The sequence below is a fragment of the Podarcis muralis genome, chromosome 10 (genome assembly GCF_964188315.1).
Source record: "Podarcis muralis chromosome 10, rPodMur119.hap1.1, whole genome shotgun sequence".
Classification (NCBI taxonomy): Eukaryota; Metazoa; Chordata; class Lepidosauria; order Squamata; family Lacertidae; genus Podarcis; species Podarcis muralis.
Window position 1 is genome coordinate 41,102,336 of NC_135664.1, and position 26,668 is coordinate 41,129,003.

The following is a 26,668-nucleotide window of genomic DNA, read 5'->3' on the forward strand; positions in this document are numbered from 1 at the left end:
TGAAGATCTTGCCATGTGAGGCTGTGAAATGACAGTACACATCAAAATGTGGCCCTCACCAAATGACTAGTGGACCCATTTGGTTATGCTCTAGGTTTGGCAGACACCAGCATGATTGTTCTGTTTTACCAAAAGCATCAGAGTGAAATACAGACTCTGGAATCTGTATACAATGAACATGCAGGTCCCAAGCTATGTGGCACAATGACAAGTTGGTAATATTGCTGCCCCTTTGCTACCTTGGAAGTGTATAAGCATTTCATATCAGCTCACGCTAGGCCTCTGTATTACTTAAGTGTAAAGCATCTAATACAGTGAGTGGGTTGTGGTGTTACCATCAAATTGCTACACAGAATGTCATTTACAATATGAGACATAACACATCCTTAGCATTGTTAGGCCTGCTATTTCTGGAATTTGGCTGGTATTCTATACAAAGCCATGGTCTGACTTAAGATTCCAGTTGGGAAAGAACTCCCAATTTATATGCATAACCTGAGAAAGAAGGCCCAGCCTTATTCAGAGCCAAAGAAGTATAGTGACACAGTTGTTCTAAAATAATATATCCTGGTGCATTAAGTATACCTTGCATGCTTTCTAGACCTTATTGCTGCCTTCTAATATTTGCAGTTCAGCATACATGGCACTTTGATATTAAAGTTACATACAGCATATGAAGGGATCAGAGATTACCTGTGAATATTCCTTTTACTTGTTCATCGATGATTCAGGAATTGAGGTGATCTCTTCATCCACCAGACATCAGTTTGTTGAGGAAATCTTCCACTTCTTCCCTAGACCCAATTACTCAAGACATAGCAAAAATCTACCACAGCCCAAAATGATAACCATAGCTTTTGGATTCTCTGTGATTACCTGATAGTTTTAAGATTAACCAAACTGCTTGTGAAAACAAATTTAATGAATTGTCATGCAAGACTGCTTGACAAGAGTTGTCTAGATTACAGCAGGAAGGGGCAGAGCCACCATAGTTCATCTACAATCAGTGTTGAGTCTGTCTCCAAAACTGTAGATTATTTCATATCTGAAATAATATCTAGAACCACCAGAAAAATGACCGTTCTTCTGCATGGCTTGTTCCCCATTAGACACAGAACCCAAAATTGGTTGGCATTAGGTGAACAGCATGAAACTCTGAGCAACTTCCAACACATATGCCATCACAAAAGCGGTATTTTCACTGTTGCACGAAGAAAAGGAACTAGGTGTATTTTTAATTATTTGCATGGTAATCAAGGGCACTTAGGTAGGAACAAAAAACCCCTATATTTTAATTATCTACCCCTATATTAAAATAAGAAAATCAGTGCTCTTACACTACTGCTGCAAGTAAATAACACACAACAAGGAAGTAGATTTTACAAAAATATATTATAATAAATAGATTTGTTCACCTTTTTTGTTAACAAACAAAAATTGTTTTGCACCGCACACATCTCTCGGTATAAAGGTAAAAAGCATATATCCATAATTCATAATCATTTTAAAATATTGATTACTTTTGATATCCTTTATAATCATATTAAAGTGCAGATAATAAAGTATAAAGGCAGAGATCATATTCCCAGAATTTTACCTGCCTTTAGTTGTTCGGGTTGTTCGGGTTGTTAGGGTTCGACTAATAATGTTTTGGGTTGTTTCAGTATTTTTAATTACATGATGCCAGCCTTAAGCTCACAGTACTGATGAAAGATGGAGAACTTCATGATCAAACTGGAAAGGGGGATTTTTCCACACAGCTACTGCACTCCCTAAGTGACTTGAGAAAAGTCTTGTTAGAAAAAAAAAGCTTTAGTGCAACATGATGGATCTCCTCCTATAATCTAAACTAGAAGAACTCACACACACAAAAACCCACACATTTTTTTCTTGAATTCTATTGCTGTTGTTGCTTTTAAAAAACAATTAAAAATATAGAAAATGATGCAGACTATCCTCTACTTCAAGGCACTTCTGGGTGTGTTTTTGGCAAAGGACAAAAAGTATATGATGCTTTAGAGTCAAGTGTTTATTTGGCATCCCCAGCTGGTAGACCATACTCTTCAACAAGCTTATGTCTATCAGAGTTGGAGTCCGTGCTTATTACTGACCGAGCTCGTTCAGTAGAGGCCTCAAGCTCTTGTAGCTGTTTCCTCTGGGTGGTTTCTAGTTCTTCCAAGCGCTTGCGAAGCAGGGAAAGCTCTTTTTGATGCTGTTCCTCCTTGAAATTAAGAAGCAACCCATTATGTTTAACATTTAGAGAGATATTCTATGACTAACACTTTCATTGCAATCTGATGTTGTGCTTGTTATCACCACCTTAAACCATCTCTTTGAGAATGCCTATGTAGCTTATCACCTACCGGCAAGAAAGGGAAGGATGCCTCTGCTCCAGGTATTGGAGTTGAAGACAATAAGCCTACTTGATTCAGCACTGGGATGTTGGGAAACAAAATTAACCTGCGGAATTCGTTATGTCTCCGCTGCAAATCCTTTAGTCTTTTCTGAAGGCGAATATGTTCTTCAAAAGGAACATTCTGCCTAAAATAGTCAAGAGGTGAAACAAACAGGACATTGTCTTCAAACATGCAAACTTTACCACCAACGCCATCTCAAGTGATGCAGCAAAAAATTCATTTTGGAAGCAATGTTAAACCTTAAGTAATGACAACAGTCGTTTTGTTTCTGAAACGTAACAAAATTCAAGAGCAAGCAAGATCTCAATCTACCTATTTAGCACCTGGTTTTCTGTTTCCAGTTCTTCTCTCTTGGCTTCCAACAGCTCTATCTTCTCCAGTAACTTCTTTTGCTTTTTGTCATTAAGTGTCTTCCTCTGCAAATAGGGCAAATGCTATGTATAGTTAGAGAAACAAACATTCATTTGATTGTTGACCTCCAATGCAGCATACCATTTTCTAACCCATATGCTCTAATTGGAGTCTTATCCCCAAATTCTCAAATTATGTACATATATTCATTGGGAAGGAGGTACTTAATACTGAGCACATCAACCTACTTACAATAAGAAAAATAATCAAGTATGAGGGAGGAAGCATTTGCGAAATTGGTGTTTTTATGGGGGGGGCGGGGACATATCCATTTGGAGTTAACTATGATTACCAAAAGAGAGACAACATTATTGTCATTTTATTACAAACATCATTTGTAAAGTGGGAAAGGCTAGCAGGAATGATGCAAACAGAGACCCTGACTGAAAAGATATGTTTTGGAAAGAGGAACAGAAAGAACAACACATCCTACTAGGAGGACATCAAGTAGTGGGACAAAGCCTTGTGCTTCTTTCTCTCCTCAGTCACTGAAATTCCCTGTTAATTTATTTGGTGTGGAGGGGGAGAGGGAAAGAAAGGTCGCTGGTACTCTGCAAAGTTGTGAAAATATTTCTGCAACACTTGCATTTTTCCACAGGAAAAAAATATAGCTACATATTTTAAAAATAATAATATTTTAAAAAGCTTTGGTGTGTAGCTGTTAATATCTATCCACAAACAAAAATTACCGGCAGATGTCACAACTAGGGTTATTTCTTGATGCTATCACAGCTTTTTTTTCCCTTTTTTTGCCATTTAAAACACAAAAGCTTTTAGCAATAGAGGTCAATATTTTGTTTTACAAATTACAAACATTATGTTGGCTACAATTAGAATCCTGTTATAGAAGCATAATTTTAGCTAACCCAGAATGAAAAAGCTTCCCTCAGATATACGTTGTAAGTGACATGCCTTTTTCTGAGCAACTGCTGCCCGGTGCAATTTTTCTTTCATCTGGTTATACTTCTGTTCTACCTCTGTAATACGCTGAATAAGTTTATGTTTTTCTTCTAGCCATTCAACATGTTTGTCTTCCAAATTTCTGGAGGGGGGAAAAAAGCAATTGTTGCTCTTGCATATCAAATCCACAGTTAAATCACCACATTCATGAATGCGCTGAGTATATCGAACATGGCTAAATGAAATCCAGACGTACCTAGAATGTATGTTTCTTACAATTCCATAAACAATGGGAAAGGTGATCTGATACTTGCAGGATGTCAAGTGCTAAATCAGCATTTACAAAACTATGTTGGGGCACTTCTATATGGCCTTTTAAATGAGTTAGTAGAAGTAATTAAAGGCTCCTGTGAGTCCAAATATCCATCCAGAGAGAAAATTGACCATCATTTACCAGGCTCTGGGATGCTCTCCTGAGATCTCACAGAGCTGCCTGAGTTCCTGTGAGATCTTGCAAGAGCATCCCAGAGCCCAGCAAGCATCCGGAGATTTTAAAAGCTCTTTCTGCACCAGGAAAGCCCAATGCAAAAGCAGTTTCAACCACCCAACTTTCAACCATTCAAGACTACAATTGTGCAAGTTAATTGTGTGCAAGATGTGATCGTACTGTATTGTTTTTACTGTGAGTTGCTATGAGAGGCAGACGATAGATTAAGAGGTAACTAAGTACATGGCTATACGTACAGGCTACATTCACACTTAATGGAACAAGGTAAATTACTTTCCTGCTACAGAAAAGGCATAATTAGTTAATAAATCTTTATGTCACAATTCTACCTAGAGAGTCTATGTGTTTTTATGGCAACATTACATATATCATCTTAATGTGCAGCACATTCCTATGCATGTTGTGCTTAATTAGGCTTACTTCCACATTAGTGTACATGGGATTGCATCCAGGTTATCAGTGCTATCAAATAAGTAGTGAAACCAAGACATACGGTAATTAATTCACATTTCAAATCTATCATAATAGAGGAAATTCACAATACAGGCAAGATAAACATCTGGGGCCATTTACTCTCCACGGTACTTTACTTTCTTGAGACAACAGTAGCAAAATATTAAAAATATTAAAAATGAAATCATACTTCTCTGAATCTAACTGAGCCCTTTCTGCTTGACTTCTCGCATTCTGACATTCATGTTTTAATCTCTCCATCATTTCCTTCAGTTTCTGATTGGAAACTAGCAAGTTATTCTCTGACTGTGACAGAGAAGCCACTTGGAGCTGCAAATCTTGGATGCGCTGCAAAAGAAACATAAAAATGATCCATGAAATCATTTATCAAAGCTCTAGAAGTCCCACCAAACAGCATATAAGCCCTATGTACACATCACTCAACTGTAGGAGTTACATGTGAGCAATAGGAAGTGGAGCCATACTACAGGACCCAACCCAATGTGCCATAGATCCTATCCTATTCCCTGTGCATTTACTACAGACGTCTGCAAATGAGTGCCTACTTGCAGTCAGTTTAAAAAGCCACCCTGAACACCACTTGAAAAGCCTCCATCGTTTCTCCAAGCCTCTCCGTAAGGCTCTCTGGCCTCCTCTAATCACCCTCTCCAACAACCTTTTCTGCACCCAAACACTCACATGAAGGCCATTTTTTCCTGCTCTCCTGCACCCCTCCCCGCACGTGCCAAGTTGTGCCATTTTCTTATTTTTCCCGTGTGCCATTTTTGCATCTCTTAAAAGTATTGTATTATTTTTCAGTGATATGCATACAGCTGCAAGTTCGTATATTAAATAAACTGTGGAAGTTGTTTTCTCAGAGCAGAACTGGAGGTAAGTTAGCACCTTCCACAGAAGGTGCATTAAAGACAATCTAGCATGGCCTGGAGCAAGAAGGAGGAGTCACCTATACAAATTAGTCCCGCAGGAAAACAACTCGTCACCCAGTGTTAAGTGTTTGGTAGACGTGTTGGGGCAAAGAAAGTACCTCTTCACACAGCACATAAATAACTAACTTCCAAAATTCACTGCCATAAGATGTGATGATAGTCACTTTAAAAAGGAACAGGAGAGATTCATAAAGAATAAGACAACAGCTACTTGGCATGATAACGTAACAAGTCTGTTCAGATGCAATGCACATCTGCATGCCAGACACTACTGACAAGCACACCTGTTATCATATGCTGGTTTCAATACAAGCTGCTACAATTAAAGCAGGAAAGTCATGTGATCTAATTTGAGAAGATGACAGAACATGATGTTGAATCCTTACCCCCTTTAGATTAGCATTTTCACTTCTCTCTTTTTCAAGCTCCTCAGAATGAATAGTTTGCTGTTGAATCTTTAGCCTATAAATGAATACAAAGTAGGATTTGTGATTTTTAAAAAGTCTACACTAGATTGACATTTTTAAATTAAACAAAATCTGACACAAGAGTGGAACTATGGAATTAAATGAAAAACTAATTTCCAGCATTTTGGAAAGAGACTCCACAGCATTAACTTTATATTTATCACTTAAATAATTTTTATCCTGCTCTTCCGTCAAAAGAAGTTACCAGAATAGCTTATGAATGTGATAAGACTGTCCCTCTCTCAGGCTTGGATATATACCTAAGACTAATTCAGCAGAATATTCCACACAGAATGCACTGAGCATCCAATGGAATGTTTTAATATTGATAGGTTAATATTGATAGCTGTTGGAAGTGTGGGGGCCAGGGAAACATTTTGAAACATATATAATGAAAATGTCCAGTAACTGCTGAATTTTGAGAACTGGCTAAGCATGCTAAGTCGGTCCTAGGAAAATGTGGAAAGTGATCTTATGGAGTGATGATATTATGAAACATCCCAGCTCTTTCAAACTTGAAGGAACAAAATGCTTAAGATTAGAACGGCAAAACTGGCATTTAAATTAAGGTAATTATTGCATATTGGAAATATAGTATAAAAAACATACATTGATACATGGACTCTAAGAGTTAAGTGGATTTGAGTATACAAAGAAGAGGTATAGACATTTTTGACAGATAAAAAGTTTAAAAGGCCACAAAACTGAAGACCACCTGCTGCTATGCTTGACTTGAATTTCCCACTTTTCTTTTAATCTCTCCTTTTCTTTTCCTTGTGACCTCTTTGACTCATTTGATTTTCTCTGTGTTGTGTGCATCAGAGTGTAAATGGGTATGAATTCATGGTTGAATATATAAAAAGTTCACAAGACGATCCAAAGTTCTTAACAGATAGAATGTTTAGAGAATATTGAAACTGGAAAGACAAACTTGAAGGGCAGGAGAGAAATGATGTTGAGGAAATAAATGGGAGTAACAATGCATGTATTGAGGACTGGTTCCAAACAACTTTTAGTGATATATGTTTGTAAAAGATATAATTTTTAAAAAATCTAATACAATAGTTATCAGTTTCTTCACTGTATTTTATGGCGTATTGTGCACATATTGTGTAATTATGAACAAATGTAGAAGTTTCAAGAATAACTTTAGGCAACAGCATGCTTCAGCTGGCAAAGAAAATGGTGCAAAACAAGGGTCTACCAATTAAATATCTATTTCTACAAGCCCATTTCTGGAGAAACAAAAACATCTGCCCAGCTTAGACACAAGCAGTGAAGTGTCAAGGGCTTTGTTCAGCAGGCAATAACACTTTCTGATAAAGTGTTAAAAACTCCAATTCCTAAATAGAATTAAAACCTCTACAAATTACCTAAGATCCTTGATTTCCCTTCTGCTGGATTCTTCTGCCACCTGCAGAGCAGATAACTTTTCTTTGTACTCATCCTTTTCCAACTGCCTCTGAGTATCTTGCTCCACTTTGATTTTCTCCAGTTCAGATAATCTGGCTTCAAGTTCTAACCTGAAACATTATGGAGTGTTTAAGAGCTGTGAAAAACAGATTTTTGTTTTTTAAAATCATATCACAAACACACATATATAAACATATATATGTGAGAGAGAACATTTCTACTAGGCTGGCATAGCTTCAGTGTTCCATGGTTAGTGCAGAAACAGCAGAAGCTCCCATCCACAGATTTCATAGCCAGGTAACAACTAATTCAGTAGCTTCCTTGGACAGGTCAAGAGTGATTTCAGAATACTGAAGCAATGTGAGATGTGTTTAAAACACCCTGTCCACTGTAGCAATAGCAACTAGCAGCAGCAATTTTATAGCTGGAACATAATGCACAATGACTATATTCATAGGCAGGGAAGTTGCTACAATTTTAAACTCTTTTGGAGCAAGGGAAGAAAACATACAAGAACATACTTACTTTTCCTCCTGTAATGCTGCAAGTTTTTGGAAGCCTTCTTCTTCTGCAGCTTGTACTTTGCGTACTAATTCACGATCCTTTTCTATTAAAAGCATCTTGTGCTGTTCAAGTGTTTTCTTACGTATTTCATTATCTGAGTGTAAACCTGTTTTTAAACATTTACAGTATTTGAAAGCTCTGAAAATCATTACACAGCTGATAAAACTGAATCTGTTGCTCACTCACCTAAGCCACCATTCATTTTTCCTACAGTCAAGTACAACTTTGCCCACAACTTTCCCACTACTTAAAGCAGTGTAGCTTTAGGAAAGTATTATAGAATTAGGCTAAGAACCTTCAATGAATATTTACTTAGAAGTAAATCCCACTGGGTTCAGTGAAGTTTACTCCCAAGTACACGCACACAGGATTGCAGCCTATGTCCCACAAGTTTCAGAAGGAAGGTTAAGTTTCTGTTTAACTTTCACCTGTGGGAAAATCAATGACATTTAAATGTGTTCAAACTTCACCAGAAATGCATTCCACATGCATTTATAGAATTAAAATTAGACACTATTTCTACTGGCATTAATGGGAGCATCTAAGTATAAATAATCATGAATGGATAGTTACAAGGTGACAATTCTCATTTAAGAGAGGGTTCACACAATTATTGCAATATGAGAATATATTCATCTTTTACTTTATCATTAAAATGCTACAATATCCCTCCAACCCCAGAAAAAGATCACATTAAAAATGTAAAAATTAAATATTCACAAAGCTATGACAGTTATGGCAAAAAGTCCCCACTGAATTTAAGAATTACACTAATTATATCCATGATTACTTCTGTTATGTCAGCTTACAGGTATATGAGCACATAGCTGGGTGCAGTGGGGGCTACATGTTGGACAAAAACCATGGCAGCTTATTGAAAGTGACACATTAAAATGAAAGTATCCCAGCGAAAGGGATATGGCTGCATGACAGTACTTACTGGACTGTTCTAAATTTTTCTCAAAGACAAAATTCTGTATCTATAATTGGTGGCAATAACAAGTCACTGAAGTAATAAAGTTTTACCATCTATTTCACTTTGAATCTTGTTTCTTTCTCTTTCTATCTCAGTCCTAGCTCTTGCCGCTTCCAGCTTGATGTTTGTTATTTCTAACTTGTGTGAATGCTTAAGTTCTTCAACCTATAGAAGATAATGTTTTATCAATTTCCAGTTTTGATCAGAACAGTTTTTTGCCTCTTTCTGCTCAAGGAGGATAAAATCATGCAAGAATCCCTCCTATCTTCTTCTGGATGAAAGATTCTGAGGTTTTCTCCTGCTTCCATAGGAGGAGTTCCCCAAGCTAGAAATATGGTAGCTGAAATCATTTATGAAAAATATTTTTAAAATGGTAACCATTAAAAATACACAGTCTGCTCTGGGTGTCATCGCCAAATGAGATGTGGCAGGGAAATCACTAGGAGCAGAGCCTTTTCAACAGTGGCACTCACACAATGGAACACCATCCCTATAGAGGTCTGTCAGACCCCAACACTATATTCTTTCAGGCATCTTGGGTGCCTTGGTAGAAAGGTAGTATATTAAAGATAACAAATTAATTTCCAAAGTAGGGAATTACAGGGGGGGGGGATTAAAAATAGACCATAAAAGCTTTCAGGTTATGCTCATCAATGTCTGACCAAATAGGGGAATCTAGTGTCATGTACCTGTAACAGACTGCATTCATCTGATCAGCACCTTCCTTACACCCAATTTGACAGGAGCTGGGTTCTCCATCTCTCTTTTGCACACACAAATATTATTTGAGAATTCTTAGATAAAATTTCAAACAAATATTAATGAATACTGCAATCTGCTATTATATAACTTGCAACAGATATTAATAAGAACTGTGACTAGGTAATAACTGATACACATGTACACCTGCTACATATATACAACCTGTAACAAGGCACCTCTGCACATGAAAACTTTCTGTCTGAACCAGGGCTTGCTTGCATGCACATGCTTGTGCACATAGACACATGCAAACCAATTTCACATGAAAAACCTATTTCCTGGAGCTATGCAAATTAGCGCCAAGTGGCTTAAGCATTTAGGTCAATGTTTAAATGAAACTGTCAACCTCATTTCTAATAAAAATACTATACAGCTATGTGGGAATACAAAGTTTTTCGTTCATTTATGAGCACTGCTGAGAAATGCACTCAATCCATTCCAAGCTGTGCTGATCAGTTGGGATACAATACCTGCAGGTACTGCTATCAAAACAAATTCAGTTATCTGAACATAATTATGCTCAAACCTCACTATGTGAACGGCTGATTCAGATATCCAAACAGGCCATTTGTCTACTTCCTTTGTTTGTGCTTTGCTGGTCGGCAGCAGCCATTTTCAGGCAGAAACCATGGTGGTGGTACAAGGAGGGAGAGTGGACAAATCAAGAGAGCAGGAGAGACTGGACAATTCAATTTTTCCTTTGTCTCTCTTCTACTAGTTGGCAGCAGCCATTTTAGGAAGTAACCACGGCAGTACAGGGAGAGAGACCACAGATTAGAAATATTTCCATAGCAAAAAATGGAAATCGTCAGCTTGTTATGCGAATGCTTTCTAACAAGTGATTTCCTAGGAACACATTTTGTTCAGAAACTGGGACCTGCCTGTAGTACTATCATTAAGGTGTTAACATAAAAGAGCATCCTTAAAGGCCAGCATTCAGATGTCTAAAACATCTACAGTGTTTTAAGAGATTTTAAAACAGACACACAGAGGATGCACACAATTTGGCAACTTGCTCTTTTTACTGAGTTCAATGTTCTGCGAGGCAATCTGTCACCTTGACAACATAAGCCTTCATGCTAGAGAAGTACTAGTCTTAACTATGCCATTAAAATCACTGGCCTGGTATAATTGGCTCAGTATTATGGCAGATCATCTATCTCCTATATGTCACTTGCAAATAGCTAACCTTGGAGAAGAAATTTCAATGTGCTTCATCACAAACCCAACACAATGTAAAACCGAAGCAGCTGTCTTCCTGCCTTGTAAGTAACAATGTTTTTTCAATAGAAAAATCAAAACATTGAAGACAATCATTGTCTGAAATGAACCGAAATTCTAGTTTAAACTTTCCTAGTACAGTAATTACAGGGTTGTTGAGAATTAAGCAGTAGGAGAAAGCGCTTTTCAATGTCAAATGTAATCACAACCGCCAGTGTAGAAGCTACACAAGTTTTAATAATTAGTATTTGATTAAGCAACTACAGTTAAGACACTGATTTTCTTAAAGTAAAAAGGAAGCTCCATTTGTCATTTACCCATCACAAGGTTTGACCACATCCCTTCTACCTGTCATCAATGGTTATTCTAGTTAAAAATGTTAGATTTTGTATCACTGCTGATCAGGATCATATGAAGCTGCCTTAAACCAAGTCAGACCACTGCTACATCTAGCTCAGAACTGTCCACAGTAATTGGCAGTGACATTTCAAGATTACAGAGGGCTCTCCTTCACCCTACCTGGAGATGCATACAAAGCACACCTCTGAGCTATTGTCCTCCAAAACATCTTGGAGATCCTTTTCAGTGGTTTCCTGTAGGGCTGAGCAGTATCTGCTTTCCAATATTGCAATACACCACCAGCTAAATATCACGATATGGCGGCATATTACGATGTTGGAAAGGAGGTGGGGAGGAAGAAGGCAACAGCCAGCCATGGAGACAATTAGTGTCACTGTGCACAGCTTCTGCCTGTTCCAAAGCCGCTGCCTCCTCCAGTGCCACCCACATGTGCTAAGGCAACTTGGCACAGGTGGGGTGTAGGTGGCCTGCCTCTTCCTCCAGGAAAAAGAGGTAACATGCCCACTGTGCATGAGCTGATGGGGGGGGGGGGGATTGACCAGTAGGGAAGTGGGCTTCCTTAATATACTTCCTTTATAAAGGTAAAGGGACCCCTGACCATTAGGTCCAGTCGTGACCAACTCTGGGGTTGCAGCGCTCATCTCACTTTATTGACCAAGGGAGCCGGCGTACAGCTTCCGGGTCATGTGGCAAGCATGACTAAGCCGCTTCTGGCAAACCAGAGCAGCACACGGAAATGCCGTTTACCTTCCCGCCTATTTATCTACTTGCACTTTGACATGCTTTCGAACTGCTAGGTGGGCAGGAGCTGGGACCGAGCAACGGGAGCTCACCCCGTCACAGGGATTCAAAGTGGCGACCTTCTGATTGGCAAGTCCTGGGCTCTGTGGTTTAACCCACAGCGCCACCCGCGTCCCTATTATACTTTCTTTCTACTTAATGTTAATTCTCACAATAAGACTTATTCCACACTGAAGTAGTTGCAGCTCCATTCTCTATCATATGGATGCCTGGCTTCTTTAATAATAGCTACTGCTGCAGGTATCAGCGTACATAGAAGGCCGTTAAGATGAAAGATCACAGTTTATCATTTCTACAATCTCCAACAGTCATCTTGTGGTTACCCAGTTTCTGTTTTTGTGCTTCTGTGCTTTAAAACATAGTTTCTATTTTGCCCTCACGGAAGGAAGAAAACAGAATAATATGAGGAACAATGCCTCTAAGCCATTTACATAGCTGCAGGGGAAGTCTCCTGCTCTAACGTAAGAAATTATTTGGGAATATACTTATTTTAGGCTCAAAATATGTAAATATTTGAAAGCCACTTTCTGGGCGCATGACACTCAGCAGCTATTAATGCTGTTTATCTCTATATTGTGGTAAATATCAGGTTAAAAGTGGCTCCACCAGAACAGGAAACAATATGAAATGAAAGCAAATATTTCCATTCACTTTACCAGCTACTCCCCCCCCCCCCAGTACTTTTTCTCTGTTGCCACAGTCTTTGACCCTGAATACATCAGGTTCCATTAACCCATGTCTCCATAACCTCTTGCTTCTACTTGCATTTTTCTACTTGTCCTTGGTTGGATCCAGACAAAGTCAATTGCACTTAGTTCCCACTAAAATCAAGTCCCATTGTGACTTAAGCACAACTATCTTAATCTGGATCCCATCTCCACCCCTTCTCTTTAGGCAGCTTAGACTCGCTGCAAGACGTCTTATTTTTCCCCCTTTCCCAAACAGAATTGAGATGGAGGGGGAAGGTGCTTTCTAAGAAATAGGCTGTTATCACAGGTGAGATCTGGCACAAGCTTCAGGCTGAGAACATGAAACTACAATTCTCCCCATCCAAGAAATAAAAGCCCACTAACATTTAAAGAGTGAGAATCTTGAGATCGCAAGCGAAAGTACTGGCTATTTAGATTAACTTGATCCAGCAATTTCTTGTTTATATACCTATTGAGAAGGCATGCCTTACATCTTAACAACCAAGGTGGATTTTTTTTAAAAAGTCACTGATCCCACTTTCACATGCAAGGAACTTCCACTCATGCAAGTGCTAATGCCCATGCAGCCATGTTATCACTGGTCACAGTAAAACTGCTTCTGGACTATCACTTCAGTCTGTACATGACTAAAAGCTCGCAGCACATTTATCCTCCACACAGAAAACAAGCATGTCAAGGAAAAGATTAGGCCAGAAGTTCTCTCTCCGGTTTGCTACCTCAAGTAACTAGTTCTCAGAGTTGATTAGTGCTGGGCTAGACCAACCAACAGTCTGATGTGGCATAAGACAACCTCCTATCTTCACAATAGTAAGTGTTATTAAATGTGATTTGTGGGTGTCATTACTGCTTTAGGGAACAGTGCCAAAAACAAAATGCTATGTTTTCATGCCAACAGAAAAATCCAAGGACAATAAGAACATGGCTTTTCAAGCACTGAATTATGAAAAAGGAGAGAAATAAAGCCGTGTAACAGAGACAATTTGTCTCCAAAGATACAATTAGTGATAATGGTTCTGGTAACATCTCCAAAAAAACTGTCTTGACAGCATCAAAATACTTACTTTAGTTGTCAAGGCACTGATCTCTCGTTCAGCTTTATGTAGCTTGCTTCTTAAGAGCGTATTTTGCTCACTGCTCATCTGCAGTTCCTTTTCAATGCGTTCAAGCTGCAGCTTAAGGGATTGTTTTTCAGCCTTAAAATTAAGAAAGGAAATCTTAAATTGCTTCACAGAAATGAATCCTGAAGCAGAGTTCTAAACCTATTTGCACAAAAGTAAGGTTCCTTCACTCAAAACCTCGCCACCTGGCTGGGACTGATGCACTGGTTTCAAGAGGCCAATAAAATCAGTACCATTACTTCTAGTAAGTAAGCATGTGAAGTCTCAATTTTTTTTGGAGATCTGTGGGTCATTTTACTTACATTAACATATTTTAGATGGTTAGCTTATTTGCTCTGAAGTTAAATAGCTCCCCTTGGAAGCTAGGGCTAGTTCAAGCACCAGAACTACATCTCGATATTGCATAGTTATAAAATGCTCAGGTTTGGGGCTGGCAGCTCTTCAACAACATGGAGCACTGCAGCAGAAAGGGGGAAGGGAATGTCCTTTCTCCCATCTACCTTCCTAAAACAGCCTCTCTCCCTCTCAGACCTGAACAGGAATATAAAGCTCGTGCACCTATTTTATTTTTAAAATTTGTATACTGTCCTTCATCTGAAGATCACAGGGAGGTTCACAACTTAAAAATACAAAATGAAAACACAAAATGCATAATTAAAAACAAAAACAAACCAATGATCATCTCCCACAAAGACATTTAAAAGGGCAGAGAATGCTAAGCAGCCAAATGCCTGGTTGAAGAGAAACATTTTCACCTGCCGCCTAAAGATATGTAATGAAGGTGCTAGGTGAGGCTCCTTGGGGAAAGCATTCTACAAACAAGGAGCCACCACAGAAAAGGCCTGTTCTTGTGTTGCCACCCTCCAGACCTTATGTGGGGAAGGCACCCAAAGAAGGGCCTCAGGTAATGATTTCAGGGTCCAGGTCAGTTCAGTTCATATAAAACACATTTCTTGAGGTATTGTGGTCCTGTCTGAAGCCATTATCATGGAACTGCTTTTATAGGTGGGGATAACACTGCAGCATTGCCCTGCAGACCCCATTTATTCTAATTGGCACTCAACCATATACAATTGCTATCAGCTGGCAAGCAAAACGGGGTCATAAAAAATAAGGAAGTGGTTTCTATTTACCCAGACATCTCCCCAGCTTCACAGAATATGCAAGTTGCATTAAAAGCCTGACAATAACCTGTGAACTTCCTGGACACACACAATGCTAGGGGATCCTTTGAAGAAAAAGAAAATAGGAAACTGAAGGTGGGGGAAGAGGAAATTGGTCTACTCAAGCTGCAAACAGCTTATAGAAAGTACTGCATTTTCCCCTGTATAAGACTAGGTTTTTTCCCTAAAAAATAATGTCAAAAATTAGGGGGCATCTTATACTCTGGGCCATCTGCCCCATTTTCTTAAATCCGACTCCCCGAGTCTTATACATGGGGACGTCTTATAGGTGGAAAAATATGGTGATCTGGCGAGGGGTGATTAGAATAGGGAGATGGGGTTTTTTTAAAAAAAACAAAAACTTACCTTCCCGTACTATACAAGTCTCCTGAAATGCCCCCTCACAACCTCTAGTCTCCTAATAAGTTTGAACAGTTGTATAAGATATTGTTGCTGGACCCATTTGTAGAATTTGCTTATTGAATGTTTTGGACCTTAGTATATTATTCAGCTTATATATTTATTTATTGTTTCTACAGACAGGTTTGTTTACCAGAGTAAAATATCCTTCCACTTTTAGTCTCATGTAAAAAGTTCAAACCTGTAGACTCCGCAATGATTATTCCAAATATCATAACTCTTATATCACTTTGTAGATAAATCTGTCATATTTTTCAGAACTACTTTGCAAAAAAGTAATCTTATTAATATTAGGGAAATGTGAATCTGATTAGGAAGAATCAAGCTCATTAATGGCTTGATGTGAGTTTCTCATTGTTTAAGTTAACACACAGTGTACACCTTTACTATGTCTTGTAGGGAGACAATCAGAATCTCCTACCTCCAAGGATCGTGTTGTAGCTTGCATCTCAGTTAACTGTCGCACCTGTATTCTTTGCACATTTTCTGCTTGCATACCAGAGTTCTCCCTCTGAGCTCTTAGTTCTGCTACTTCTGCTTCAAAACCCTTTAATTTCTGAACTAGTTGAGCCTTTTCTCTTAATAGTGCTTCCACACGCTTGCCATCTCTTGTAGGATCAATATTAAGCAGCTGATTATGCAATTCTTCTTTATCTTTGCCAAGTCTCGTTATCTATGAGTAATTGAACAGACAACACTATGGGCCCACTCCAGTCTGAGTGTGATTTCAGAAAACCCAAAAGATTCAATGATTCCTTGCACCAGGTGCATACACAACCATGTATGCAGACGGGAGGGAGGGAATGAGAACCCACCTTGCACAAACCATGTTCCTGTGCTTGGAATTGGTCAAAGTGTATTTAAATATAACAATATGTTAATAAGCCCAGAAGTACTAGAAAAGCACATAGAAGTAAATATATTTGTTCTAAAATGAAAACACATTTTCATTTCATTCAAAATAAGCAATACATTGGTAAAAGTAGCACTATGTTTTATAGGCCATGTTCCTCACAGAAAAATTAAAGTGACAAAAATGTGTCCCCCATAAAACTGGAAGCAATAACACACCTGAGGTAATTTTTTAGCCAGGAAAAATATCAACACATTTTCTAATATGTTTTCACTTGACTGAGAACAGTAGAACAATGAAATATGCAATTAGTTCATTATCACAACTGTAAGGCTGCAGACCTACACACATTTACTTGGGAGTAAGTTGACTGAATGCAGCAAGACTTACTTTAAAGTTAACATATGGTAAACTGCATATTTCCTCCTTTTTCTTAAGACATTCATGAAGCAGAAGGCCTGACTGATTGTGCTTTAGGCAGGGTTCAAATTTATTACGGTTGATTAAATTCATATTCAAATGTTATGGTTTTTCTTATATTAAAATATTCTTCCTTACCTCAGATTCATATTTTAATTTGTTCTCTTCTAAAATATGGGCATGTTCTTCTTTCTGATGCTCAAACTCTGATTTAAGGAAAGTATGTTCATAGCGAAGTTTGTTATATTCTGTTCTCCATTTTTCTGCTTCCTAATTAAGAAGAAGAACATATGTGACAATTGTTAATTGTTTTTGATGGCTACATTTACAGTTGCATCAAAAGAAATACAGTAATACTATTGGTTGGCTTAAGCTCCAGAAGCAACGGTGAATGCTCCTTGCCAGTGACCATTGCGGTAGTGGAGTCATATTGCCAGGAAGTGGAGAACAGTTGAGATTAGGACTGTGCTATAAATCAAATCATGATAACAGTTTTTTTAAATGACTTTGCAATTTATCACATATTGTGTGTGTGGTATTAAAAAAATCACAATATTAGAAAAACCAGGAAGCCGATGCTTCTTCCTGTGTGTGCAGCACTTGCTAACTCCACCTCAGTCAGCTCTTCCCTGCCTCCGGCAGCAACAAGAAATAGCTACAAATCACTACAGCAGGCTGACTCAAATATTGCCCAGCTGATATCACCAAACAAAGCTTTGAAAACCGGTTAGCAGTCACTATCAGTCAACCTTCCCTGTCTTATGCAGGAGCAGCAATTCACTACAAATTACTACAGGCTGAGTTAAGTATCGTGAAGCAGATATCGCCAAATGGAACTTTGAGAAATGGTTAGCTCTCTGTCTCCCCAGCCATCCAGCCGGCAAGCAGGGACTTCTTCCCTCAAGGCTCTTGCTTAAAGGCGCCAGGCTGGTAGTTGACTTAGGGAAAGCCTGCAAGGTCCAGAATTCTGGAGCCCTTTCCCCTCAGTAAAAACAAACGGGGGTTAGTAAAAACAAACACCTTGCTTTGGCATTTGACCATCTTCTGTCATTCCCCCGTTCATTTGGATGTGCGTACTGCTTTTGGGTGTGCGAGTGTCTATGTATGTCTCCCACCCCCCATCCGTTGGTGGTGTATGTGGTGCATTTGTTTTTGTGAAGCAGCAGCCACCAGCCGGCAAAAAACACTGGGTTTTTCAACCAAGGATATCTGAATATCTAAAAGTGTGACACTGAATTTGCTTTTTCTTGTTTAGTAATGTAATTAAATTTTTAGGGAAGCTTTGATATCTATGCTACTACTTTACTAATTACAACTTTGATTTTACAGAAACTGTGCTACTATTGGTACAGTAGTACTATAGCATAACAGTTGTAACAATATGTTAAGTAAAAAAATTTCAGTTTCAGAGTTAGACCCATAAGTAGTAGCAGCTGCCAGGACATTGCCATGTTCACCTCCAGCCTTATTTCGCATATTGTGATATAGCGAAATATCACTATGTTTAACTGGTAATATATTGTTATGTTGAAAACATAACAATGTTCAGCCCTAGTTGAGATATCCTAGTTGAGATAGCCTTGAGCCACTGTCAAGAGAATCCTGTTCTTTCTCTTATTGTTACCTTTAGTCACTGAAGGGTTGTACCAGCCTCTGTGACTCTCGTGGGTCCAAAAGCTTAATAGTGCAGTGGGTAAGATCCTATCTCCAGCCTCTTTAATCACAAAACAGGAGGAATTGCATGGTTGTATTTGCATGGAACACTAACCCAGTTTTAGCATGACATAGGTGAGCCAGACTGTGCCTGAGCAAAACAGGATTACACACTACACTTTCCCTCTATTATGTAGCCAGAGAGAGGACTTTATCAGAATTTAATTTCACTTTTTCAGACATTTGCTTGCTGTTGTGTTCAACCAGGGAAGCTGAATTAAAACAAACTGTTATGCTTCATGGCAAGATAACTTCGATCCATGGGTCTTTAAGCTCACCTTGTTATTTAACTAGCTTATATTTAAATGTTATCAGAAAGAAGATAAACACTGACCTCTCCTGTCCATCAAATAAGTAACAGTAGATAGGAAAATATATTTTGGTTAGAAAAATTGTAACTAATTATGGAGCTAGCTGACTAAGAATATTTTTATACTTTGAAGAAAAGGCTGGATATAAAACTTTCATTTCATAGAAAACTTTGTTTCTACTTACTTTATCTAGCTTTCGAAGGTTCTCTTTCAGAGGTGCTTCTATGTTGTCTCTTATTTCTGTTTTAAGCAACTCTAACTTCTGTGGAGTAATTACCTACATGTCCGAAGAAACACATAAAAAGAAAGTAAGCAACAGTTTCATCATTTGTCTCTATGAAGATTATGCCGCCACTTAAAAGATCTGGAGTTCCCCCACCTAAGGATGGAAACACTCCAATATTATCCTGTTATGCTGCATATATTCCTAAAGTACTGGAACTGGCAACAATAAAAAGGTATAGGATCTGTTTGAACACTGCTATTACAACAAGGTTTTCATCACTGGGCAACTGCCAAAATGACTCAACGAAAGGAAAATACAAACTAAATCTACAGTCTTAAACATACCTGGAAGTAAGGTATGTTCAGCTCAATGCAGCTGGCTGGTGAATAGACATTTATAAAACGGCACTGCACAATTCCTAACACAGATCAAAGGTAGATGCATATTTATTATAGTATACAGTCTACCTAACTAATAAAAATTCAGTGTTGAGACACAGTATGAATAACTAGGACTATGGAGACTCAGGTACAAATCCCTACTCAAGTTATGAAACTGACTGGATGACCTTGGGAACTTGTCTCTCAACCTACTGTAAGCCATATGGTTGTTATTAAGATAAATGCTTGGGGGGGGGGGGGAGAGAAACCACTTAAGAGATTTCTATGAAATATAAAGAGGTGTAAAAATTAAATAAATAAATAAACTCCATAGCTGCCGTGAGCTGCTTGAAAGAAGAGTGGAATTAAGTTATTAATAAATAATATTCTCAAATTCATGAACATGTGCTAGGGAAACATTTTAATATGGATGAAATATTTAGAAAGGCATATTTTTTTTAGCAGTGACCCTTCACAGCTTTGGAATGCCCTCCCAAAAACATCTCATTATTATAATTTAAGTGCAATTCATGGTTTTCTGGGCATATTAGGACTACTAATTTAAGCATTCTTTAACTTAGACATGAATGATTTTACCTTCTACTTAAATTGGCTATTGCTGTTTTAGTTTGCATGCTTTATTTATGACTTTATATTGTACTTCAATTCTTACAACTCTTTTAGCCACTTTAAGAGCATATATCTATGTAGAAGAAATTGGATATAAACTATGTACACAAATAAGTAAATGCAGTATCACTCCTTCTTAATGTCCTGTCCGGAAACCTATGTCCCCACTGTGGAAGGACGTTTGGATCTAGAATTGGCCTCCACAGTCACTTATGGACTCGCTGTTAAGACCATGTTCATGGAAGACAATCTTACTCGGCTACGAGTGATCGCCAAAGAAGAAAAATAAGAGTGTACAATATTCCAGGAGAGATAAAATTTCTTGACAGATTATATTTCACACACCCTGCCCTTCCTCCACTCAACTGAGAAAAACAATTTAAGCTGGGCAAAATCATCTAATGGATCAGATGCTCCCTGCAAGCCATTACAGTCATACCTTGTAAGCTGAACGGAATCCTTTCCGGAAGTCTGTTCAACTTCCAAAATGTTTGGAAACCAAGGCGCAGCTTTCGATTGGCTCCATGAAACTCCTGCAGCCAATCGGAAGCCACACTGGATGTTCAGCTTCCAAAGAATGTTTGCAAACTGGAACACTTACTTCCGGGTTTGCAGCATTCGTCAGCCAAAATGTACAAGTGCCAAGGCGTTCAGCTTCCAAGGTACGACTGAAGTAAAAGTGCATGTCATGTTCCAGACAACAAGTTACATGAGTCAAAGGGGTCTTTAAACTTCTTTTGAAATGGCAGCTCCCATGCCTCATGTCAAATTTATTTTTCAAACTGAGCAGAGTATGGCATGGAGATATTTTGAATGAAGAGAAAAACAGTCACAAAGTACTCCTACATGATCGAAGCCACTGGTCTTCAGCCAGTGGGCTGGGACTCACTATCAGGTCATGGCTGATCTAAGGTGAGTCACAGGAGCAGTACTACCACAATACAAATATGTGGTAAGAAAAGTAAGAACTATACCCCCAACTGCAATTCTTTAGATATCAGTCACAGTTTAACAAGAATACCAGACATAATTAGCAATGTAGATTAAGACACTGTGTATGAATAACGTAACTTAAAAGAAAGAATTGTGGCCGCACCTGCTTCTTTAACTCCTCTACTTCTCTTGATTTATCCAACAATTCATCTCGGAATTCACCGAGCAGACACTGAAATTTATCATGAACTGTCTGCTTTTCACGTAACAACTGTTTGAGCTCATTTTGTGATTTTGTATATTCATTCTGAAGCCTGAAAAAAAATCATTTTACAATGTATCTGCTTTTCAGTTTACTGATCTATATCTTGGCACACTGAAGATAACAGAGAAAGGAAAGGAAAGGGGAAGTAGGATAAACAGGGGAAGCATATCAGTTCATTTCAGTTACACATACTTAGGCTTAATTACAGCTAATATGACACATAGGGAGTTGTGCCAAAAGACTGCACAGAAAAGGAGAGATTGAAAGAAGTAAGAGCAGCAACAACATGGAGGTGTTCTGAGTGGCAGCTTTGACGTTTTCTTCCTGTTAGAAAGTTTTTTTATACTGAAAATGCCAATACACACAAACACAAAATCAACATTGTACATATTTTTAAATACACTAGCACAACAATACAACCCCCAGTGGATTGGGAAGTGGATTGGGTGCAAGTCCTGGCAGCCTGTATCTGGCACAGAGTTCGACTCCCACCTGCCAAAAATGTGGAAGTGCCATTAGCAGGATTCCCACTGGCAGCAACCAGTGGAATCTCCAAAACAGAACTTTCTAGGGGCAGGGCTGAACTGGCCTGGGATATGTTGGATCCTAAGCAGGCCCTACTACAGTCACATGATGGTCACCTCCAGGTTGGCAAAGTAATCTGCCAATTCTCCACCTTCTGTGCAGGAGAGCTGTATCTGCCACCCTTCTACTCCATAAAGCCCTACCAAGCAGAGAAGAGTTAGAATTGTTCCCTAAATAACTGAAATCTCAACATCCCAAGAAATGGAGGCCCAATTCACAGAAACCAGAAGCAATACAATGGCAAAGTGAAACAAAACTGCATGGAGGCTGCTCCATTTGGCAAATAGTTTGTGTGCTTTTGCCAAGCTTCAACAGTACACTGCCCATACCGGCCAAAGAAATAATGTTGGGCAGATGGAAGGGCTGGTTGCCACTGCCTGAAGGCAACGTCCAACAGCACACATGCCCACCCAGTATGTCCCCTCAGGAAATACCAGGGCACAGAAAAGGACGTCACTGTGTGAAGGTGCATTGTGTATCTTTGGGCAATGGTGCCTTTTCCACATTGAGGAGGGAATACCAGCCAAAAATTGTCTACCCATCCCTGGTGGCTGCGACATAACCATGCAAATCCACCTGTTGTCATCAAGTTCCTGCAAACTGGCCCCCACTCCCCCGTAAAAGTTTGTAGCAGTGTGCTAAACTTGAATACTATTCGTCTAACATCTGATTAGTACTGCAACTAGTTTAGCTATAGAAAACTTACATTTTATTTTCATGATCAAAACATTTAATTAAATAGCTCAACATCAAAAAGAAAGAAAGCATACTATACCTTGTATGTTCTGCTTTAAGAGTTTGGTAATTGTTTTTATGGTGTTCACACCGCATTCTTTCATCATTTAACAGTTTTTGTACTTCTGCTTGTGAGCTAAGATCTCCACTTCCACCGACTGATGAAAGGATATGTGGAAAAGTGTCCATTCTGACTGAATGTTAATGAGATGACAATGTTAATAAAGCTGTCAGCACAAGCCTGCCACCGTCATAGAGACCTCTTTCTCTCCTGAGGGAATCCCTTGAGGCCAAATTACCTGTACAAACAGAAAAGCACCCAATTAGTAGTCAATGGATTCATGGTTAAAAAGGCTCTGCTTTGAATACATGTTCAAAAGCTTCATTATTTCTCTGACATGTATCTTTGAAAATACATATATATAGTGTGTGTGTTTTAATCTGATTTCATTCTCAAATCAACCACATTAAACAAAGTTAATTTATGAAAGCACTGCATAAACTTCCCCATTACCTAAACCATTTTTTTCTTTGGGTGCAAAAGTTCTGTTCCCGCAGGACTGTTTACTCTGAAGGATTATACAGAAGACAGCCAAACTGTGCAATATCCTCTGAGGATAATGCATCCCACTTTGTGACAGATGCAAGTTACAACCGGTATAATATTCAACACTTTGCCTGCATTGAATGCCTTGCTAAAATCTTCCCTGCCATTGCTAGGCACTAAACTGAAGCTACCAATGGTTTTAGCTATGTGATATGACTAATATTGTTTTGTAAAACAATTAATATTTGGTTTATTTGACACATTATGCCTAAACTTATTGAGGAAGAGAAAATAATTAATAGTAAAAATACAAGCCTTCAGGCTTTGGCACAGGATAGGCTATAAATCAAAACTAAGCACAAACATTAAACTAGTAAAAAGAACTTTACACCAGAGCTTAAAGCATGCCCACTAAATAAAATTTGAGGAGCTGGGGTTGCCAGAAAATGTCTTGCAATTAAAAGGTCAATGGATTTGAAACACAAATTTTAATACTTACAATAAAGTTACATGCTGAAAAATTAAATACACATCTAGTGTGTATAGGTGAAGTTTTATTTGTTGTATGATTACTGGGTGACATCCAATAGTGTAAGTCTGCTTGCACAATGGGATTTCTCCTACCCTGCACAGCTCCCCAAAACAGATGGGGGGGGGGGCCGAGACTAAGTCTCCTCATTGGATCTCACCCTGTTTTTAAAAGATTCATTTTTCAAACCATATCTTTTATTATTTCTGTTTTATTATTATTATTAACAGCCTTGATAAAAGATACCGGAATAAATATTAGGATAGATGCTAATTGTGCAATATAGAAGACAGTAATCCATTTGGATTATACTGACCCCTTGTGGTTAAGTTTCCAAATGCTTATAAAACTGTGAGCGGTTATTTCTAGAGAGCTGCTTAAATCAGTGCAGCTACATTGCACGCAACTTTTAAGAGCAGCAGAACTAGAGCGGTTAGCCAGTATTACCTTACGAGCACCTTGGCGGTATTTTTAAAAAATCCCTTTGGCCGGTGAAACTATCTAGAGTGGCATTACTTTACAGTGCTTTTTTTTTTTTTTTTTTGTAGAAAAAGAGAAACTCACCGTGAACGCCTACCTTATAATGGCAATGGCGCCCACCTGAGAGGCGCGGGAACAAAGTTCCTGATAGCGAGGAAAGAAAAGAAAAAGCCCTAGATGACAATATTCCGTGTTTCGTCTCACTGGGACTGGGTTTTTTTTTGGGGGGGGGGAGACGCCGGTCTTCCTTCACCGGCCTACCTCAGAGGGCCGTCGCGAAGGCGAAAGGCGGGCGGGGAAGGGAAGCCTCCAGCCCCCCCGCCAACCCCCACGAAGGAAAGCGGCTGACCGACCCACGTCGAAAGAACGAGAACCGCGAAGCAAACGGGCAGCGCCAACCGCCTCAGGAGCAGCCCTGCCCCGCCGGCCCAGCCCTGCCTCCTTCCCTTCCTCGCTTACCCGCCACCTCAGGCGGGCATCGGTTGCCTCGGCTGTTTAAAAATGGCGCTTCGGCTCCGCTCGCCCCGCCCCTCTCGTTTTCCGCTGAGCCCTCCCGGGACCCGTATGCTCGCCTACCTTTCCATTTTGTCAGCTGGCGCCCGGAACCCACCGGACAATATCTTCGCCAGCCCCGGGGCATCACGGGAATGCGGAAACGTGGTTGCCACGATGCAATAGATGCAAGAGGCGGGAGGCGGCGCGCGAAGGCAAAAGTGGGCGGGGCTAATCGTGTTAACCCTTAGCTTGTCCGTTTCTCAGGAACGCTGCTTGATTACGCCCAAAGTAGAGACCGTTCTAATCGGAGGAGGCGGTTCTTGCGTTCTTTAAAAACGAAGTGCACTAACCTTTGATGAGAGGGAACCAATACTTCAGGCGTGGGGGGCGGGGAACGAGTTTTAGGGTACAATCCTGACTGACCCCGCTTTCCCAGGAGTCAGCCCCATGGAATTAATGAGCTCCTTCCCAGCAGGCACAAAGCTGTTAAATTTACTTGAAACAAAGCTGTTCGTTCCCGTTTGGTAGCGTTTTCCTAAGTTTCAAGTGGTCAGGAAAAACAAAAGAGCTGTACATTTTTCATCCTGCAACGTAACTCGTTTTCACATCTCATGAAAAGAAGAACGCACGCCATTCACCTGTTTTGTACTAATCAGAGATACAGATTTGTAGTTAGAATTAGTCCCCCTAGCCACAGATATGGAAAAGGTCGTTTTGGAATGTACTGCAATGTTTCCCCAAACATGAATAGTGCAGTCAAAAATTTTTGTTTCCATACAATGTTAGTAGGGATCAAACTACTGAAATAAAAAAATAAGGTCATATATGAAGATAAAATGTTCATAACGGCATATATAAACCACATGTATGAAACCCCACAGAAAAAGTGCTGAAACCATTTTGTCCCTCCCAAATTGACCTCAAATATTTCTCTGCAAGGTCGAAGGAAAATGGAAAAGCCTCCCCATTGTCTTTTTGTTCACAAATCCTGTCTTAAGGGTATGTCTGTGTATGAATAGGGTGAGCCTGTGACCTGGCTCAGGAACTAAGTATTTGTCATTACAAAAGACTGGCCAGGCTCCCCAGGGTATCCAAACAAGTGACCATTAACAGGTCTGCCAGACAGGAGATAAACAATGCACTCAAATTTATGTTGTAGACAGCCCTTTCTGATGTAGTTATGATGTATGGGTGTGTGTGGTCTTGAGCTACACTCCTTTCTGTGATGTAGGTATGATGTATCTGAGGGGTGGTCTTGAGTTACACCCCTTCTTGTGATGTATGTATGATGTTTCTGGGGGTAGTCTTGGACTCAAGGGCGGGCAATTTAAAATATAAAGGGCAGGCACACCTTTGTTCTGGGTCCTCCTCCTTTCCTGCGTGTGAGGAGAGCACCCTGTTGCAACAGTACAATAAAGAACAGGCTTACGAGCTGCTTTGCTTCTCAATATTCTCTGTTTAGCCTGTTATTTTTTCCGACCAATGAAGAACCTACAAAGGACTCTATTAAGGGCTCTTGTGTTCCCCATAAGGGAATAAGGGCAGATTTTTGTTTGTTACACTATTCATTGAGCAGGTGCATGGAGGGCACTGCTTCTCAGAAACACAAGTGGATCACTCAAACTAGCCATTTTGAGAGCAATTGTAAGAATTTGAGGGTGTGTTTGGTTCTTTAAAATCTAGTTGAGTCTGAAGATAACCTACTCCTGATCATGGGCATAGCCAGGATTTTTGTTAGTAAGGGCAGGACTTTTGTTAGGTGGGGGCGGAACCTACCTGATTGGTTGGTTAGTTAAGTATTTCTATTGTTTTACTTGTTCTAGAGGGGACAGCTGTCCTTCCCTCTTCCACCTTGGCTACGCCCATCCTCCTGATCTCAACCTGCATAAAATGTGAGACCGACAGACCCGTTTCTTCTGAGTTTACCATGATGTGTCCATATAGAAAACGCCCTA

The 26,668-nt window shown here is 39.4% G+C and overlaps 1 protein-coding gene across 11 annotated transcripts; it reads right to left on the reverse strand.

The window, feature by feature from the left end:
* Window positions 1-1,373: 1,373 nt before the first annotated feature.
* CEP83 (centrosomal protein 83) lies at window positions 1,374-24,866 on the reverse strand. Of its 11 annotated transcripts, none has more exons than XM_077934812.1 (17): window positions 24,795-24,841; window positions 24,316-24,362; window positions 22,703-22,961; window positions 21,241-21,391; window positions 19,093-19,185; window positions 17,023-17,154; window positions 16,033-16,284; window positions 13,972-14,103; window positions 9,107-9,221; window positions 8,042-8,186; window positions 7,477-7,626; window positions 6,023-6,098; window positions 4,880-5,037; window positions 3,741-3,870; window positions 2,730-2,833; window positions 2,364-2,541; window positions 1,374-2,221 (listed from the first exon to the last, which is right to left on the reverse strand). In XM_077934812.1, exons 3-17 carry the CDS (start codon window positions 22,849-22,851, stop codon window positions 2,030-2,032), a joined length of 2,157 nt encoding a protein of 718 aa, XP_077790938.1. In that variant the 5' UTR covers window positions 22,852-22,961; window positions 24,316-24,362; window positions 24,795-24,841; the 3' UTR covers window positions 1,374-2,029. The 11 variants fall into 11 exon arrangements, with proteins under 11 accessions (XP_077790938.1, XP_077790937.1, XP_028602992.2 ...); XM_077934811.1 differs by having other exon boundaries at window positions 24,303-24,362; window positions 24,795-24,840; XM_028747159.2 differs by lacking the exon at window positions 24,795-24,841 and adding an exon at window positions 24,678-24,740.
* Between the last annotated feature and the right edge of the window lie 1,802 nt (window positions 24,867-26,668).